The sequence below is a fragment of the Dunckerocampus dactyliophorus genome, chromosome 16, assembly GCF_027744805.1.
Source record: "Dunckerocampus dactyliophorus isolate RoL2022-P2 chromosome 16, RoL_Ddac_1.1, whole genome shotgun sequence".
Lineage (NCBI taxonomy): Eukaryota > Metazoa > Chordata > Actinopteri > Syngnathiformes > Syngnathidae > Dunckerocampus > Dunckerocampus dactyliophorus.
The window spans coordinates 6,833,616-6,854,504 of record NC_072834.1 but is presented as its reverse complement, the minus strand read 5'-3'; the positions used below and the strand labels follow the sequence as shown (position 1 = coordinate 6,854,504).

Here is a 20,889-nt window from a genome sequence, read left to right as displayed (position 1 = left end):
TTCCCTGCAGCATTTTAAAACATGAGATGCAAAATACGATGACGTCATCTAGCGACAAGAACCCAGCCAACACTGGAATGCGTCAAGAGGCGAGATGACTGCTGCGTGTTTTTTTTTCTGTCTTTCGAATAAATGAATAACTGTCCAGGAGAAGAGCCTCTTCTGGTTGCAGGTGTGTGGCTGGCTTTCTCCGCTAGATGGCAGCAGTGACCAAATTGGATTGCGCTTTTCACCGTCCGTAGAAAAAGGTAAAACCAGAAGCGTTCTTCAACAAATTTATTGCACTCAAGATATAACAGTCTATAATCTGATGCCTAATGTGAACTGTAAAATATACTGTATCCCAGCATCACATTGCAATAATAAACATGTTTACCACGGAACATAGAAATGAGGCTGTTAAGCTAAAGAAACATTCTGTCTGCAGCGATTCATTTGAATGCATCGTGTTTCTTTGCTAATTGTGTTCCCGTTCACAAAATCATCACGAGTGTGTAAAACATCCAAAAGATACTCCTCTACACGCTGAAAAGTATGCAAAACAATTATTCACATGATCTAGTTTAAATGTTAAAAACACCACAAAACTACTAAGTCAGCGCTTCAGAATTGTAAATCTATAATCGATCATTGAACATTTATAAAAAGTCGAAAGTCTGGTCCAAGCAGACGAGTAGTGATTATACGACCACTTTGCCTTTGGTGGAACATTTCATATCAGTACCAAAATCTGGCATCTTATTTTCCTCATAGCAAACTATGCTATGCTATGTATTCTTAAAATGTGTTTTTGTATCAGGAAAGGAGCAGCAGTGTGCAGCATTACTGCTCACATGTATAATAAATACCAGTGAAGGTTTGTGCTTCATTAAAATGTTCCACCAAAGTGAAATCATAAAAGAAAACATCCACTGTCTTATCAATGAGTGAAAATGAAACCAAACCTAAACTCATCAAAGTTTGAGACAATTGTACCATTCTATATCATCATAACGCTTAGGTCACGTACACAAAGCTGTACAAATACGAGTGGTGAGGCTAATCGTGCATTTCATCATATAAATGTTTCTAGGCTAAAAATGCCGACACGTTCAAAGTGTCCCTTTTTATTGTAGGACATCAGAGCCTCAGACAGACCGCTTGGAGGCTGTCATTCTATCGACTGCTACATTTGTAACTGTAAATATTACACTCACACATAGACAAGGGTAAACGCAAACAGACAATATGCTAAATGTGGTACAGCAGAATAAAGTACTGTTAGGAACAACATTGAACCAATAGCTGGTGTTTTTTTGTTGTTGTTTTTTAAATAATTACCCAGGGCGAACATGTACAACATTCTGAACTAGATTACTCCTTCATGTCATACATTGTCATCAAATACTGTAAGAACCAAACTAACAAAGTGCATCACTGTGAGAGAACCTACACATGGCTAAGAAAGCAAACGCCGTGTCACCCTTTTTTGGCTTCAGCAAAGAGGAGCGGCAGTAGGTAGAAAAGGTAAGGTTTGACCTTAGGCGAGGCCTCACATCTGGCCAAAGAGGATGGAGCAGAGCAGGAAGATGGAGTAGAGGAACAACAGGCCAAGTCCCAAGCGGCGATCCAGCCTCCAGCGATTTAGATGAACGCTCGTCACCTGAAAGAAATGGTACCCAAAGATGCGGCTTAGTCCACCTCATTTGAGAGTACCTCGCGGAAGCAGTTGTTGTGTGGACTCACTGTGAGGAACACAGAAGCCAGCAGCAGGATGACTGAATACACCAGTCCTTTGTTATTGATGGACACCTGTGGGAAAGGAGGAGCATACAAGCGTTGTTGGGGAACACCACGTGTATGAGGAATAAAATAAAAAAAGTCTTGTATGCATACTGATGATCCATGATCCACCACAAGTGTGCGCAAAGCCCAGGGGAAACCCAAACCCAGCAGGATGTCAAAGATATTGCTGCCTATGGAGTTAGACACGGCCATGTCCCCCATGCCTAACAAACAATAACAGCCACATGCCAGACTCAAGCAGCAGCAGAGAGAGAGCAAAGGATCCTCACTGCACAATTGGGACTTTTTTTTTTTTTTTTTTTTTTTTTTTTTTACCTTGTCGGGCAACTATCAGGCTGGCCATGCAGTCGGGGACGCTGGTCCCTGCAGCCAGGAAGGTGATACCCATGATGTAGTCTGGGATGTCTAAGGTGAAGCTCACAATGGTGACCTACATGGGAGGTTAGCACAGCCAGGTCAATAAATGTCAGCTTGTAGGTGTAGAACATCATACTGACGTCTGTTCCAAATATTTTGCCCCTCTCTCAGGATGTTGCTGTGAATGAAAAGTGTGGTGCTTACCATCCACACCATGAGGTAGGAGAAGACAGCAATCCACAATGTGGAGGCCACAAAGGTGACCATGAACCAGCGGTGCCAGCGTGGTAGAACACAGTTGGGCACAGTGCAGTAGAGCAGGAGGCCCAGAGGCCACGTGATGACCCACTTGACCCGTGCAGAGCAGCCAGCTGAGGCACACACAAGCTCACGTCAGTTTACTCCAGCAAATCAGTCACACATGACACTTTCTCACCTGGGATGTGCAAGGGGTGAAAGATCCAATCGTCGTCTTCCTCCATCCCTGGCTTGGCTTGGGATTCCGTGTCTCCTGTCCTGCCTCCGTTTTCCAGACTGCAGGAGCCCGTCCGCTTCAGACTGTTGGTGGTAGATCCCCGTCCGGATCCGACACCAGACCCACTGCCCCGTGGGTTCTTGGAGCTCCGGATCAGCCTCTGTCTCTGAAAGCGTATGTATTTATTAAAACAAATATTTTAACTCTACAGTATTTTATGTAATGTATTGTATTATACCTTTTTATTATTCATTTTTTTTGCTGAGATTTCTAGATTTATTCATTTTAATTACCATATTGACTCCAATATAAGATGACCCCTCTTTTTCAAGACCGGAACAATACCTAAGACAAAAAAATGTGAGTTTTTCTATGTAAGTATAATATTTAATTGATCCTATTTTATGAATTTAAAAAATGTTTTCAAATGTGATATCGTGTTGTACTATTTTATTTATTTTGCCCAGAGATGACTTTGTGTTCCAAAATGTATTTATGTTATTATTTAATGACCACATGGAGTTAAAAAGAAGATACAAAATTTTACCATTTTGTTCCCCGAGTAAGTAAAATAATCTTTCATCCTATTTTATGAATTGCATTTCTTAGCTACTTGACAGTTCTCTGAGGGCTCTGCTTCGTTGATCACCATTATTGTAATGTTTGCGGCTCTGTGTGTCACGCCTACATCGCTATACGTCGCTGGTGTGAGAGTGACGAGAAGAAAAGACTCTTTCAGACTTTTATTGATTTCTATTTTTAAGGTAAAAATATTTGGGTCAATACGCTATTTCCTGTTTGTTTTAGCCTTTGGAAAATATGCAATAAACATGTTGCTTTGCCAAGTGTGCGTGTGTGTGTGTGTGTGTGTGTGCGTATGGGTTACCTCGCTGATGAGCACGCGTCCAGCCATGGAGAGCCTGGTGCGAGGTGAGAAGTGGGGGGTGATCATGATGCGCAGGCCGGCCTCAGAGAAGGAGAGTTTGTGGGGGCTGACGATGAGAAGTTCGTCTACCATGATGACGGGAGTCGTCTCCTGATTGTGAGCTTGAGCTAAAAGGCACATGGAGAGGAAACGGTGAAGGAAACCACATGGTCACACACAGCGAGCTTGCTGTGGAACGCTTCTCCAGGTTGTGAAAAACACACCACAAATCCAAATGATTATTTTACCTAAAGATGGTATTTTACGAGAACTATGCAACATGGTAGCACCCATGGGAGCTCAGAATAACACTGTTTGACCTTTGTTGAGGAGCACCAAGGAGGTGTGGCAGGCCGAGGCATCTTCTGCCATCTTGTCGTCTCTGCCGTCCGCTGATGCAACGCAACACGGCCAAGCGCTCCGGAACTGACGTGTCACTACGATCATAATCTGAGCGTTGAACCTGCAAAACACAAACGACACATCATTTAAGACGCATGAATGTCACCCGCGTGGAAACAGGGTGCTGGACCAATGAGGGGAGGTGGTGCCTCTTACTTCATGATGATAATGTAGATGGCATACATGCTCATGAGGAGCAGAGATTCCCACCTGCAGAGAAAACTTCAGTGTCATCAATCTGACTCATATCAAAGATGCAAGAGAACAGGAAGTGGTAAGGATGCTTTCTGCAATTCTTTTTACTAACTGATTTGGTGGTTTATAATTATCATCATTTCCGTGCACGAATGCGCCAGAGAAGCAATCACATATTTAACAGTACATTTCTTATTATTAGCAATATCTTTTATTTGAACAATATGGGTCACGTGACTCACGTGCACTCTTCACAGTATGTGGTCGTATTAGATTGTGCACGCAGGACTAAATGACTTTACGTTTGATCGCGTCTGCTGAAAGTGAGCACGTTGACGTATGAAATGAAGGTGCCGTGAAATATGGCAACATGACCTTAAAGTCTCCATACGTCACTTGCGATTCCATGAAGTCTTGCGTTCCATAAATCTGCAGTTTCATTAAAGCGCAGCGTGCTTCTGGACTATAAAACACCGCAACCCATACATTTTCCCAGACAATGACTCCTAAAGCTGATTTCCACGTGAAGCACTCATGGCCTGATGAGGTTAAAATGAGGCTCTTGAAGAGCTCTAATCAGTACGACAACCTGCTGATGCTTGACTGATTGTTGACCTGACTGACGCTTGCGTACTGCGGTGGAAAGAACAGCTAATCAAGAGTTCAGGCAGCATCGTACCACAGAGAAGATCTATACATGACCGACTCACCAAACGACCACAGCATCATAAATAACCTTAAGAGAGGAGAAAGACATGATTAGAATGGGGACAAAAAGGTCACCACAGATGTGAGACTTGCAACTCACCACGATGAGGGTCAGCACGGACAGGATGTAGTAGGAGGAGTCTCGAAATAAGGACCACCATGTGAGCGTCACGGTCTGCGGTTGAGGCACAGCATCAGTTCTGCCATCTTGCCACAACTGGACTTCAATGTGAACTTGTTCTGACCTGGCCTGCAAAGATGCCGCTCAGGCCGATGATGACCAGGATGTTGAAGACGGCCGAGCCGACGATCGTACCCACCCCGACGTCCCCTTTAGTGATGAAGACCCCTGACAGGCACAACAGTAAATAAAAGACATGCAACATCAAAGCATTTTTGGTGCTTTTTGAAAATATGCTACTGGCATCTACTGGACGCTCTGGGCACTGCAGTACCCGGATATGCGATTCTGTTGTGTTTCTATTTTTAAATGACAAACTAGTCACCGATGAGAGAGGTGAAGAGCTCTGGAGCGGAGCTTCCCGCTGCCATGAAGGTTGCCCCGGCAACATCCTCACTCAGGTGTAGATTCTGAGAGGGGGGGGTGAAACAACAGGACATTGTATGATCATTAAAACATTACAACTGCAACGTGGAGGCATGCCAGCGCTGCCTCTCTCACCTCAGATATTTTCTCAAGGGAAGGGACAAAGTAGTCATCACAGACGATGGCCAGAGCGTAGAACATGTAGATGGCCTGAAGAGACACAAGCTGCCATGTTAGATACTCAATAGATAACATAATACTAATAACACACCAAAAAATAACTAGTAATACCCACACAGAGTACATGCAGTAAAACTGCTCCATTCTTCCTCTGCTCCTTGGTGAAGATGTCCTCTGGGAACTCATGGATAGCTGCAAGGGACACACATGATGCCTACACAAATATCCTGTATATTTTTAACACTGGAAAATAGATAACGTGTTGCTCCGCCACATACTCAATAAGTTATTTCATATTAAAAATACAGTCTTTGCTCAATGAGGTTTAATGGCTGTTGTGCTGTAAAATCTTTACCTCCAACACAAAACCTTTGCAATAGGAAGACTGAGAGGGCCACTCACGGACATCCCTGGACTGGTTGGATGTTGCACAACAAAGCTTGAGAGCGGAAGTGGCGTTGGTTTCTCTCAAAATGGCTTCAATCAGTGATTCTCAACTGGTCATTTTCAGTGGCTTAATCTTCTGCTTTTATTCTGAAGGGGACTTTTTTGTCATCTATTAATACTCCTGACAACGCTCTGCAGTGCCATTTGAAAGGCGCTATCATAGAAGATCAACAATAATTATGTGCCAATCCTGCGTCTTGTTGAGCCGTAGAACGTGTTTGCCTGTTAGCATTTAAACTCATTATTGGGGCTGTCAAATGATTACAAATTTTCATCAAATTCATCACCGTCTTCAAATGAATTAATCATAATTAATCACCATTTGCAATTGTCTGAAATATGCACATTTGTACAAGCAGGCTGAAAAGCTGCATGCGGCTCAGGTTGCCGACCCCTGAGCTAGCTAATAGGATGCTAGCAAGATTAAAAAAAAAAACCCATTAAGATCATAGTTGGACTCACGCAGTGTATTAACAACACGACAGGACGAGCGCCAGGCTGTACGCTAACTGGCGAATGCACGCAAACTGAGGAAAAGTTGCGGTGAAAATATTCGACATTAACCAAAAAACACGATAACCGGGCGGATGCTAATCGAGGTTCCACTGTCATTAGGAATAGGGAAAAAGTGTGTTCATCATTTATTAAACTACTCCTTTAAGGCACTCAGACATCTCTAAGTACACTGTGTTCCAAATGATTATGCAAATGGTATTTTTCTCTGATTTTGCTAAATAGTCAATATAAATTACAGTCATTTGTTCAATTTGCAACGCTATTTCAATCACTAACATTTAGCAGGCCAAGTTACATGTTAACATAAGATCCCTTCTTTGATATAACCGTCACCATTCTTACATGGAACTTCTGAGTTTTTGGAGCATTTCTGCTCAAATTTCTTTGCAAGATGTTAGAATAGCCTCCCACAGCTGCTGTTCTGTTGTGATCTGCCTCCCACCCTCATAGATTTTTTGCTTGACGATGCTCCATAGGTTCTCATTTGAGGTTGAGGCCAAACCATGAGTTTCTCTCCTTTTATGCCAATAACAGCCAATGACAGAGAGGTAGGTATTCTTTGCATCATCAGATGGTGCATTGTCATGCAGGAAGGTCATTTTGCTACAGAAGGTACGGTTCTTCATATTTGTACCATGGAATACTTTGCTGAGGTCATTTTCACACCTGTAATGACCATAAAGGGCCTACCCGCTCTCTTCCAATGATTCCGATCCAAAACGTGACCTCCTTGCTGACATCACAGCTTTGTTGAGATGTGCTGGCCGTACTTCAACCATCCAGACCATCCAAGGTTGCACGGCCCTCATCAGTAAACAGGATTGTTTGAAAATGAATCTTCATGTATCTGTCGGCCCATTGCAACTGTTTCTACTTGTGAGTATTGTTTAGGGTGGCCAAATAGTAGGTTGATGCATAACTGCAAGTCTCTGGAGGATCGTACACCTTGAGCTTCATAGGACTTCAGAGGTACCAGCGGCTTCAAATACCTGTTCGCTGCTTTTTTTTTAGCAGGTGCTCTGTTGATTACATACATTTGTTGGGCAGAAACCGTTCTCATTATGCCTTTATTAGCACAATCCCAGCTGTCATCTGAATCAGCCACAAATTTCTTCACCGTACGAAGGTTTTTGTGAATTATTGAACGTTTTCATGCCTGTTTTTCATTGAAAAACAAAAGATTTTATGTTTATGAAATCCTATTCGCGTAATAATTTCGAAGACAGTGTAGATGTAAACCCTGTTATACACGGAGGCGTCACACAGGAAGTGAAACTAACAGCTGTTTCCTGTTTGTCCTTAAGTGGCAAAAAAATCAAATCAAATAAAAAATAATGACAGCTTTGCTTCCCCCTCCAACCTGACAAAGACAGCCTCCAGACAACAGTACTCTAACTCCAATTTACAACTGTGATCCAAGCGGCATGAATTTAAACTACTGGGGGTGGAGGAGGGGGCTGCGTGCTAAAAATAGCTGGTGTCCTGCGCGCCCGTGGAGGCTTCACAAGCTCACAATAAGTAGAGCACACCAACACAGAGACGCAATCCTTTGTGATTGGAGATGCTAGAGGTGATCTTTGACAATGCCGTGTCAGCACAGGGAGAGCATTAAGCCGAAGGCCTGCCCCCCACCCCCACCAAAAGGAGTTGACATTTGGCCATGTGGAGTTAGAAAACGTAAATGTTTGCACAGTTATGTTTAGACATGTGCGCCTGTGCGGCCTGCCTCCATCATTACTGCAGCATTAGCTGCCTCCACGGTATTTTCTCTTTTTTTTTTTTAACTGAGTGTCAAGTTGGTCCTCCATGAAGGATCAGGAAGGAAGAAAAAAAGAGATTCCTTTGGTAACAGCTGTTGCGCTAAATCACGGCGGCTTAGCATATAACCTGGCATGTCATCACAGGAGAGAAGGCTGTGCTGCATCTTCTCAAGCAGCCTGTCTGGGCACGTGCGTTATGTTGGACATCTGTGTTCCTTCTCTAGCGTCATCTTTTTCCCCCAGCATCCTCTCTTATTATACACACTGGAAGCTGTCCAGGCTCCTTGAGACGCACCCACTCAGGTGTTGCTGTCAGCGGAAACACCAGGCCGCAACATGGACCTCTCATGGACGCTTTGAGGAATTGCTCTGATGAAGGCAGTTGCCATGGCAACCTTCTCCCCGGGGGGCTTTTTTTGATGGGTGGCAGTAGGACGCCAAAGGCAAAGGGGATTGCAGGAGAGGGGGTGGATATGTGCTTTTCCCATGGTTTATGAAAAATGAAAAAAGAGCGAAGTGACAGCAGCAGCGATGTCTAAAAATATTTATTTTTCCTTTACCAACTCTCAGGAGAGGTCTGAGAGAGAGCGAGAGAGAGAGAGCCAGAGTGAGCGAGTGCAGGGAGAAGGACGGAAAACAGACACAAACGACAGTGGTTTAATGATGGCGTGTTTGCACTAAACCACACACAGAGGCCCCCGGTGAAGTGTGTCCATGTTACTCTGACAACACATGCATCCTCACTGCACACCACTTGAGCATCTCCTTGCTTGATGTCCGTTTACTGCTAAACAACAGATGGCAACCAGAACACTAAACACTTACATGCATTGCCCAAACGGCTCAAGTCAAAAACAATGATGAATGCTCCGACAATCATACAATTTGGACTTTTGTTTGTTAAAATGGAACTTAAAACACTGACCTGTACAGGTCATGGTTTTATGATGGTGACAGATTGAGTCCAGATAATTTTGTCACAGGATTTTTTGTTTCTCTTAATTTAACAAATTTGAGGCACACAGTGGCCTAGTGGTTAGCATGTTGGCCTCATAGTCAGGAGCCCTCCCCATTTGTACGTGGGGCTTCTGTCTTCCTTCCACATTCCAAAGCCATTCAAGATTCAAGATTCAAGAGAGTTTTATTGTCATGTCAAGCCATGCGTGTTGGGTTAATTGGAGACTTGATTTAATTGGAGACAGACGTGACTTGTCCACAGGCATGACTATGATATACAGTACAGTCAACAGGGCTGTCAGAAGATCTCGCAAGATTAAAACGTGACAAGATTTCTTGTTCAGAAAACAATCATTTTGCCAGCAGTAATATACTTCCATGTGCGTGTGTGTCTGTTTTCCTCGTCTCCCGCCACCAAACAAGCAGGAAGAGAATTCACTCTGTGCATTGGTTTTAGCACCTTGGCACGTTTGTTCCTTAGAACAACGACATGAGCGGAATGAGCCCTTTTGTCAATCACGCAGTCCGTTTGTCTTGGTGGGTGGAGGCGGGGCTGGTTAGCATAACACACACAGAGGTCAGAAGAGTGTAACGCAGTCAAAATAAAATTAGTAGATTGCAATATATTTTCTTTTTTTGCTTTTCGTACAATATTGCACGAAACAAACTAGTCCGTGTGCCCTGGACTGTATCGTTCCACGAAATCAAACAAAGCAAACAAAGCACCCAATGTGTTTCTGACTCACTGTCCGTGCATTTTTTATTGAGTGCCACTGCTAAATACAAAAGTTGTGAGTGCCAGCAAATTGATAACCACTATTACAGTTGATCAGGATGCGAGGAAAGTCCACATGAACAAGTTCCATTCTTTCGTCATTTCACATTGTTTTCCGTAAAATATAATTATTCTCTATAAATATTTTTGGGTGTCTGAAACATATTGATTAGCTTTACATTATTTTCTATGGGAAAAATTGCCTTGGTTTTCACACGAGTGGGTGGGGCAGAGTAAAGGGATCGATCATAAAGTCGGCAGGGTGTCGATGCGTCCAGCCAAGCTATCGGCCAGCGCGCTGAGTAAAGTGGTAGCAGGCGTCGACACATGCATACACACACGCACATGCACACACACGCGCTCACGCTTACACAAACAGTGCATTTTTATGAGGAATCAAAAAATGAATATTTCATTCCTGGTGTGTAATGTAAATTCAATTATGCATTTGGTCTTTGATTTTGCAATCCTTTGAGGCAGTTTGAATACAACACAGATGAATAGGGAGGTGGGCTTTAAACTGCGACCTCAGCTGTCAATGAAAACGCGACATCATCGTGTTGTCACTTTCAGTGTGCTTTGCCTAAAGCGATGAGCAAAAGTCCATCTATTTTCTATAGCTTACGTATTAAGAAAAAGATCAAACTACTGAGGCTGTAGTCTTTTTCAGTGCTGATTGTCACTTACTAGAATAAACAACCTTAAGCCTTGATGACACAATAATTATGAGAGGTTTGCTTCATTTACATAATTGGAATTCACAGCCGCCCCCTACTTATGGCCTATTTTAGTTCAGCAGCATCATCTGGGCTTCAGAACTTAGCATTTAGCTGCCTAGCAACAAGCCTGGTGAGGAATCGTCAGCTGAAGTAGGACCACGTTAAGGAGGGGAGGGATGAAAAGAGGAGAGAACCGAGCCTGGTGCTAGACGTCACCTTGCAATCCCCGAGATAATATCCCTCTGGCTATGACCGCTGCTTTTTTAATCACAACCACATACTGTATGATGTAATAGTAATGGCTGTCAAGCCACATGCTGAGGGAGATGGTGGCTACCTGGGCCTGCTGGGTCTTATAGGATCATTCGAGACTTTTGCTCGCACGTCAGATTAAAGCTTCTAAAAAAAGATTAGGTTTGTTAGGCCCGTCAAAAGTCAAACAGTCTCTTCACAAACAAAATAAATCCTTAATGCAATCATCAACCATGGTTTATGTTTACATCTGACTGGAACACTGGGAGGTTGGACCTTGTAGGCTCCTTGTGGGATATTTCCCAACACGTTTGAAAGCAGAGGTGTCCAAATAACTATAGCTGTTTAGTAATAAGGCCACTAATTTGACACTGGGGGCATCTGAATGCAGGTTGCACTGAAATGAGCTTATAAAGGTTGAAAATGATCCATGTGCATATAACTTACTTGAGGATGTGCCCTCAGCATGCAGCGTACCCAAAAGGTGATATTTAATTTGCATACATTTATAGAGAGTGGGCTGTACTAATAAAGAAGCACAGGACACAATAGAACATGTCAAGCTGGCCATTAATTTTACCATGCACATGACAATAAAACTCTCTTGAATCTTGAATCTTGAATAACACAGCCAGAGTGATGCAAATGACAAAAAGATGAGGAAGTTGTGCATTTGTCCTGTCATTCATTGCGTTACCATGAGACTTCTTGGGTATGCAGGAATGATAGTCAAACTGTGATCTGTGAGGAATGAGGCTCACATCAGCTAGCCAGCTAATCAGCTTGACATCATCATCACCATCATCATCACACTGTCCAAACAAATCAGCAGAACTCCAAAAGGTTAATGATTTGTGCGACTGCATGCTGACGTTCTCCCTGGCAACCTGCTTGAAACTTTACAATGACATCACAACCCTAAACAACCTTTCACGTCACCTCATGGAGAGAATGACCTCTGCCTTTCCTTTGTTGTGGTGGCAAAATCACATTACACAGTTAATTTGGTCATTAACTGTCATTTAACGTTACGGGGAGGCCTTTAAAGTGTCCAGTGAGCGTATAATAGAGTCACCAAGTCGTAATCCATGCATGCTTAGGCATGATTCAGTATGTGGACTCATAGTCATGCTGAAGTCCAGAGAGACTCACCAGCTCGGTGCTGATCCACACTCTGGTTGTCAGATATTTGCATGAGCGTGCGCGTCCATCGCAGTGTGCCTCCATCCACGCTAGGCCGAGACCCAGAAGTCTCTGTTGCAAAACAATGCAGGATCAGTCAGTGTAGCACAAAGCAAGTTCATGAAATAGGCAGCACATCTATCCCAAAACAACTCTTTCTCCAATTAAATGACACTGCTGTACGCACGTCTGGGTGTTTAAGTGAAGAAAGAAAATAATGCTGCTCCTGAGATTGTAATTTGTTGTTTTTGTTGTTATCAGGGCAGGAGAATAAGGAAACCATGTGAGGCCGCAGTGAGCTCAGCATTCGTTCTCAGTCATCATCTGTCGTGAGATCTTTATTGCATGTACTTTAACTCTGTGTTCCATTCCTTGACAGCTTATCTCTGCAGCGGCTGCGGTTATTGCAGCGTTACTGGGGCGACAGTTGAAGAGCCCCCCTCCCACTCCCCACCACCACCACCACACACTTGCACAGATGATATTTCTCATTATCTTCCCCGCAAGAAAGATATAGATGGATCTTGCCACTGATGATAGTGAGACACTGTCGCTTTAACGGTGCATTTACTGGCTGCCAGGCACTCTGTGTACCTTTGTACCTTACAGCTCAATGAGCCCATTTCACAAGCGCCGCCACCAAGGCCTTTATGCCACAGCATCAAGAGCAGCTCCACTTGTGTGAAATTCAAATGGGTTTGTGCAACTGACGACCTGGTGCAATTTTCACACAAAATGCATCTTCCTCAACACAGTCCTGTTTTTTAGTCACAGGACATTAGATACTGTAAATTATGCTACGATCCATTCATTCTATTTAGATACATGGCAGTAGCAAAAAAAGTGCTATATACACAATAATCAAAAAATATAGTGGTCCCTCACCACATCGTAGTTCGAATTTGGCGGCTTCGCTCTGTCATCACGGGTTTTCAAAAATATATGAATTAATAAATCATGCTGTTTTGTGGTTGAATATGGCCTGATAGTAAAACAAAAAAAGTATACAAATTATATGTATTTTCTGCCTAGTATTTTCAAGCATAAAAATGGCTAAATGAACTAAAATACAAATATAAAGCATTAATCAAAGACGCATTCAAATTGTGATATGCAGTGTCTGGTCTCTAGGTGTCAGTAGGTGACACATACAAGTGCCAGACATGATCACTGCAACAGCAGGCTTTTATTGCAGGTGTGAATTATTTCACAACAGGCACAGTAATAATAACATAATAATCCTAATAATAATAATCATAATGACCATAACGCTGCGCTCCGACCTCAGGCATCCATGGTGAGGTCGCACGATAGACGCTCTGCTCTTCAGCATCTAGGGTGCGGTCTCCCGGACAATGGTGTAAAGCTGTTAGCAGCTTTTGGAGCCCGAACACTAAATGTTTCCTTTCCACCGTATACTTCGTCATACCGGGATATCATCGTCATTGTCAAAAGTTTGTCGAGATCAAATTAAACACTAATGTAATTAAATTTATCATAAAAATGCATGTACACCCTTTTAAATGCAATCTACTTTTATTTCTCATGAATATTTCTTTTACCATTGTGTTTGGAATACCAAGATGTGTATTATCGTTTGGTAGACATAACATATGACATCCTACAAATCAGAGCAGGGTCCCGTCTTCATCATAGATAACTCATTTATTGAAATCTGACTCGTGGACCTGCTTATAAACACTTCATAGTGCGGCACAGCCCAAATCTGATGGCAAAGTTATCATCGGCCATCTGTCTAGTATCCACGGTTCCAATTTGGGCTCATTTTGTTAAAGTCTGTAAGGTGAATTTGTCAGAAAACAAGCCCTGGTCTGTGGCCGGTTCTATCCCGAATAGCCGGATTCCTTCCTCTTGGAGATGAATAAAGTATCTATCTGTCTGTGTTTGTCTGTCTGTCTGTCTATCTATCTATTTATCTACCTATATCTAGGTCAAGAAAGTCATTACATGAGCGGAAGAGGGGAGTTATAAAGTCCTTCCATGATAGGCTTACTGTGCCGCAGTAATTATGACAAGGCTAAGCGGTTATGACATGAATACGCAGGAAGAGTGCAAGAAATGTTTGTATGAGACTATATCACAATCCAGTTGCTACAATGAACAAGAACAATCTGTTGTTCTGTGTTACATTCTGTCACACACAATTACACATCTGCAACTGCAAACAAAAGGAACCAAACTGACAAACTTGCTGACAAACCAAATCATGCCAGGCCTAAAAAAACCATTACGGTAAATGGGACCTATATACAGTAACTATTTCAAACATGACATTCCAACACGCCCCTCTGTTCCTTCAAACAACTGTTGCCTGACTCAGTAGCAGAAACTCCACATTTGATCCTGTCAATCACTGTGTGGACAGAACAGCTTCCTAAAGTCTCACTAAACATCTCCCACTAACAATGTTGCCAGCTAGATCGGCTAGCTAGCCAAGAAGCTCCTCTATTAGCCAGCTGTTAGCTTACATGCTAACATCAAAAGCATGTTATTGACATACGATACCCTAAACGTGAAACTGAAAGCTTGTTTAAAGCCAACAATCTTGACAAAAATGATTAACATGTGACTATGGTCAGCAAGAAAAGCAAAAAAAACCACAACTGTAATGCATTCAATGTAAGCATCACTTTTTTCCAAGATGGTGGCTGGGTCTTCCATTTTTGTTGGGCCAAAAAAAGACAATAATGTTTCATCGCCACACAGCTGGATGAGCACATCCATAAATGGTGCGACTTGGGATGCTAGAACATGCGTTAACATTATCCAGGTATGGCAAAAGTAACCTAGCTGTCAGCGCTACAAACAACAGAGCACATGTTTCGTCCAGGGCTTTTAAGCTTGAACAGCCTTTGGTCTGGGATCAAAAATCCTCTCCTGGTTGCGAGACACAATTCAAAGGTGAAGTTTAAATAAAAATGATACAGCTCTTTTGCTAAGACACCAATGGAAGACAAATGCACATGATGGAACAAAAGCCAAGTTCACTTGCATGCAGGGCTCCAGACTAACTTATTTTACTAGAAGCACAGAGGCCCCTGAATTAACATTTTAGGAGCACAAGCGGAAAATTTTGCGGTGTACACCGAAAACGACTTGCAAAGTAAACGTTCACATTTCCTCTCATTTTCACTGTATTACTAATAAATACTCAAAATAATAAATGACAATTGTCTTCTCTATCCACCCTGTTTTTGTCCACAGCTTCTGGAAGGCCTTATTGGTGACATCATATACATTATAAGGCCAATATCGCCCTCGTTCCTTCTTCTTTGGCGTTTGTCTCCTTTCTTCCTCTTTAGGAAGGTAATGTGGGTTGGCAAACCACCTCATTCATGCGTTACTTTAAACTACCGGGCTGAAGTGTGGACCACAAGTTTATCAGCATCAAAAAATATTAAATAATAATAAAACAAAACGGTCAAATTAACTGGTAAGGTTGCCAACTTTTGGAAAAATAAATAAGGGACACCTTGTTGGGAGGGCCAACCAACGCAACTGTTTTTTTTTTTTGCCTTTAATTGTGTGAAACAAATGTTGTACCATTTGACACAAACCCGAATTTAATTTGGGGCCTGTTTTACACTAATACTAATACATGCGGCGTTCATTGTTCAATAATACATTTTTTCGTGAAAAATAACAGAATTAACAGAAAATAACAATTTAAAATCTGTCCTGCTTAATATAAAACAGTATAAATTTAGTGCCCAGGTTTATGATAGCGCAGGTGAATCCAACTTCCAGTACAATTAAAGCTACTTTGACAAAAAAGAAAGTAGAGGTGAGCTATTTGTGTTTTATGTGACTGCCAACATTTCAGTGGTACTTTATTTACAAAGCACATCTCCACTCAGACACTGTGCTCATTGCCTTTATGCTATGTTGTGCTCATTTGTCATTAGATGCAGGCATCATGTCTGAAGTGAACATAATAAATACCAAAAGTTGAAGCAAATACTGACCAGCGGTGAGCTACTGGTAGTTCAGGAGCTACCTGTTAAGATCCTGTGGTAGCGTCACTGTTTTAAAGCTGGACACACTACGTGTTTATTTTGAACAACTTAAGACACACAACTAAAATCATTACTATAATGGTGACATGAGAGCAAGGTTGTGAAGTGCCACTTGAAAAATGTAAGTTAGGACGTACCCCGTGAACGTGACAGCCATCATACAGTCACTTTGGGACAACAACGAGCTCTGAACGAACCGCATTGCTTGTTTGTTTCAAACACAAAATGTCACTGTGATAAGAAAAAAAATAGTCACATTTGGAGTCCGTGGACCAGAGAATAGGCAGATTAACTATAGCTAGTTAGCTACTGTAGCTAGCTGCTGCCAGAGAGACAGTGGAGCCAGGCAAAATGTGTAAACAAAGGTGGTAAAATAGTCAAACTTCAATGAGAGTGAAGCGTGAGCGATCACACACGCAGGCATCGATTGGCTCAGACTGTGACAAGTTGTTGACATTTCGCAGACTATTTTTCATTGTCACCTTAATAAGGCTCGTCCCTGGTCAACTCAATACGGAACACGCACTTTTATCCGGGCGCACATGCGCGAGCAGATGAAAAATTCACTCGCAATGTCTCATATTTTAGTCGCAGTCTGGAGCCCTGCATTATATGGTTATGACACACACACACACACAGTCACACACCACACAGGTGCTGATACTGCTGGTGAGTGTGTAGCAGAGTGTGAAAGGTGATGGGAGGATAATGCACAAGGCTTAGACATCATCTAACTCACAATCATTTGTGAATCTACACCAATATATATGCCTTAAAGGGATAGCTGATTTGTTTACATGTAGATGTATGACATCCCCATCACCGGTGTAGTGCATCAACAATGACTTTTCCCCTACTTTTTCCCGTGAGCGAGTTTCTGGTCAGTTTTTGGAGTTGAAGAAAGTAGTTCCGGCTCGTTGGTGGGATCACAAAAGTAAAGCGATTTGCTTCTCAAAATAAGATGCGTTCAAAAGAGCAATACTTTTGCCGTTTTTTTGGGTTTTTTTTTACCGTTTTTCAAAGTCAGACTTCACAATCAATCACCATTATTTTCCCTCTACATTGTACCTTTTTGCTCTATTTGTGCTGTTTTTTTTTTAAACAACAAACTACTTTGAACACCCCTGCACTAGATAAATGCAGGTGTACCTAATGGAAACGATTTTTTTAGGTTGTGCCATATTTTACACTTCTTTGACTGTAAAGAAATAATTTACAGAAACATAATCATTAAAGTGATGCATTTACACGGTGTGTGTCATTAGAGGTCTCACCTGGTGTGTAGATGACCTGAGATAGCCATAAGACGGCGAGCAGCCCGACTCCGCAGCAGCAGAACCGCTGGAAGGGCCGCCGGTGCCTCGCTGCTGCTCTCATTCCTCCACCGCCCGCATATCCGCTACATAAACATCTGTTGCGCCCTGTCTTGACTTCTATCCCACTTGGACAGCCCCTGTCACGGAACAAACCACCACCATCTACTATACGACTACCACCTCCTGCAATAAGTTGCTGAACAGCGTGGAAAAAACCCATAAAACCCTCCCACTTTGGTTTTCCCCGTCCACTCTCAAAGCATTGGTCAGGCCGCTCCAGTTCCACCACCCTCCGGCCAACTCATGGCGAGTCACGGCGTAAGAAGTAGAGGCTGCCTGTGCTCATGTGAGCAGGCTGAAAGGTCGACAGCAGCACCCACAGTGAGGGGCAGCAACAGGAGGCGACATGCTGGAAGCGCCCCCTTTCTTCTTCCCTCCTCTCCTCTCTCACCTGCACTTCCAGTAAGTGACCATCAGTCGGCGACAGACCCCTTAATATACAACAGATGCTGACCCCCTCTACTGATAAAGCATTACTTACTGCTGCCCTACCGCTACGTCTAATATATAACCTAACCACCACCTTATCCCAATGATCGTAGATAGTGCCGTCAATGTACTGTACGCGAATGCATTACAGAAAGTCATTTAATGTTGAATACACTAAAAATGACCCTCACACAAAATTCAACTTAAATATGAAGCATTATTGCTGAGCATCTGTCTTCAAAATCCATTATTCTTTGCTTCGATTGAATGGTTTTGCTTGAAGCGGTGCTTGTCGTTACCATTGTGTAGCAGCTAACAGTTGAGTTCAACTAGTTGTATTAATGTTGTAAGCTTTCATTAACTTACCATTTCTCTTAGTGAAGTATTTAATTGAGAAATAAAATCAAAACAAACTTTAATTTCAAGCAAACTCGTCCAAGCTGTCTTGTTAGCAACAGATACGTTTGCTTGCTAGCCTTGACCATGCAATGAAAGAATAGAGGAAAATACCGACATTATGTTAAACACACCTGCTAGCCAAACTCCGAAGTTGATTGGTTAATGGAGCTGTCAGTCATAGCTTCAAAGGCGGTGTTTTTTTTTAACTTGGCAACGCTGGACAGGAATATGATTGGATAAGAGCTATTTAAAAAATACTATACAGGAAATTATATACAATAAATTAACAGACAGAGCACAAGTATTATATATAATAATATAATATTAATGGAACACGTATTTTATCAGTGGTTATTATTAATTTGTGTGTGTGCCAAGCAGGAAAGACGTTGTCTACTCCTATTAGGCCACATTAGGGAATGCTTGCAAAAGACTAACGTCACTCGTAAGTCACTCTTATGTGACCAATATAACAACCATCTGTAGATGACAGATGTCAAAAATGCACATTAAAAAAAATCATACCAGTCATATTCAACTCTTCCATATTATGGGTGCCGCCAAAAATTCTGGGCCCCATGAAAACAAAACGCATTGGACCTCCCTTGGCAGCTGTTGTCACCACATGTCTATTTGGGGGGGCACTCAGTCAGGGGTCTTTGGAATTGGCCTTACTTTGGACGCCCCTTGTATTCATAAATACAGGAGTCCTGATGTTTGTAATTAAAGTGCCCCCTAGTGGTCAAATGGCAACAGTCACTTTAACAACCCTGCACGTACCCTCTTTCTTGCAAATCAGGCAAAAAGTGCATTTGCTCCAAATGAAATACAACGTACAAGGCTGTGAGCCTAAACACACACAAGACTTGTATTTACAGTTGAGTCAAAGTAGTGTTAAGCCCTAGATGTGTGTGTATGACACACCCAGCGAAGACTCCATCCTGTGCTTCAACCCCAAATAAAGACATAGGCCGGTAGGCCAGCACATTGTTGTCATACGTCCTCCCGATGTCAGTGCAGGGATGAGAAAGCGTTCTTCTTTGGCTGGTGTTTAGGAAAAGTCTGCCAAAGGACAGTCCTGGGAAATGTTTGTACAGTTGTCATACTGTGAACAAGATACAGTAACTTGTATCGTCACCATGCACAACTACTGATTTATAATGCAGGTTTATATACCACATTGTTTTCCTCCAGAGCAAGGGCATTCATTTCTCTTGCTCCATTCAAAAGTTGTCTAAGAGTAATTGAAAGTTAATAATCCAACTTCAGTTGTGCAGCATTTCTGACACAGCAAGATACAGTCATGGACAAAATGATTAGACCACCCTTGTTTCTTCAGTTTCTTGTTCATTTCAATGCCTAATAAAAACTAAGGTACTTTTATTTGGCCAAATATAATAATGACAACAAAAATAGCTCAGAAGAGTTAAATTTGTTGGCAGTACAATGCGCAATTCATGTAAGAACTTAAGTGAACTTAAGTTTTGGTTATTATCAAGAAAACCATTGAAGTTGATAGATATCAGCTCTTAAATTCAACTCTTATGAGCTATAGATCTGTTATCATTATATATTATATATTATTGTCCAAACAAATGTACCTTTAGTTGTACCAGGCATTAAAAATGGACCAATAAACTGAAGAAACAAGGGTGGTCCAATGATTTTTTCCATGACTGCAAGTTAGTACCATTTTAAACATTAAACGTGCTAGTTGTATCATATATACGTTCATACAATGCAGTCATTGATATCTTGCCCTAAATACAGTGACGTGCGGTGCGGTTCGTCAACTCCTCTTATTTTTTTAATGTTAATACAGGTTGTTCGTTAAGAGGATAACAAGAAAAAGAGAATTCACTTTCGTTAAAAATTTTTTGAAATACTTTAGTCGCATTTATCTATCTTACCTTTTGTATATGACATACAGGTTTGCATCCTATCCTTCTCCAGGAAAAGTCTGGTCACATTTTGTTGAGCTTGGCTATACTTGTATAATCCCCCATTTTCACAGTCAAACTCATGTATTCATTCAGCAGAGCATAAAAATATCTTTAATGCATTTGACTTGCTGCTCTGCAACTGGTGCTGGTGTCAAACCCCCTCCTCCAAAAAACACTGGCTTTTCTCCTCTATGGAAGGACGGCAGTGACCGGCACTTCCCAGCTAACGCATATCCCTACCCCTTCAGGATGAGAAGAGCATTGCAAGCGCCTCCGGTATGATATTTCTGTGTATGTTACGGTCTCTCGTAAACTCCGACAGTAGGCTGGGCTTGCACATTAAGCCTTGAAGAGACGCTTGCGGCAGCCTCATCTTGGGTTTCTGCCCTGTATTTATTTGACCAGGAAATGTGCAAATTCAGCGATTTTTTATTTAAGAAAATGTTTAAAATGATTAGTATCATACAGACAATACATTTATGTTATAGCACAACTCAACGGACAATTTTTATTATTTATTTTG

The 20,889-nt window shown here is 42.1% G+C and overlaps 1 protein-coding gene across 2 annotated transcripts; it reads right to left on the bottom strand.

Annotated features, from left to right (window-relative positions):
* Positions 1-262: 262 nt before the first annotated feature.
* On the bottom strand, positions 263-18,506 carry LOC129168969 (sodium/potassium/calcium exchanger 3). 2 transcript variants are annotated; one of them, XM_054754862.1, is made up of 18 exons: positions 18,391-18,506; positions 17,494-17,672; positions 12,153-12,254; positions 5,690-5,766; positions 5,530-5,604; positions 5,354-5,438; positions 5,093-5,196; positions 4,948-5,022; positions 4,850-4,875; positions 4,101-4,154; positions 3,863-4,005; positions 3,504-3,670; positions 2,579-2,783; positions 2,347-2,513; positions 2,101-2,215; positions 1,876-1,988; positions 1,726-1,791; positions 263-1,642 (listed from the first exon to the last, which is right to left on the bottom strand). In XM_054754862.1, exons 2-18 carry the CDS (start codon positions 17,594-17,596, stop codon positions 1,532-1,534), a joined length of 1,788 nt encoding a protein of 595 aa, XP_054610837.1. In that variant the 5' UTR covers positions 17,597-17,672; positions 18,391-18,506; the 3' UTR covers positions 263-1,531. The 2 variants fall into 2 exon arrangements, with proteins under 2 accessions (XP_054610837.1, XP_054610835.1); XM_054754860.1 differs by lacking the exon at positions 18,391-18,506 and having other exon boundaries at positions 17,494-18,002.
* Between the last annotated feature and the right edge of the window lie 2,383 nt (positions 18,507-20,889).

What these genes read in the sequence shown, in the direction of transcription:
- LOC129168969 (XM_054754860.1), bottom strand. Translation starts at nt 17,755, where the DNA reads ATGGGTTTTTTCCACGCTGTTCAGCAACTTATTGCAGGAGGTGGTAGT. An exon ending in TCAGGTCATCTACACACCAG is followed by an intron (nt 12,255 to 17,493) that starts GTGAGACCTCTA and finishes GTTTTGCAACAG; the next exon opens with AGACTTCTGGGTCTCGGCCT. An exon ending in GCTCTTCACCTCTCTCATCG is followed by an intron (nt 5,197 to 5,353) that starts GTGACTAGTTTG and finishes TGTGCCTGTCAG; the next exon opens with GGGTCTTCATCACTAAAGGG.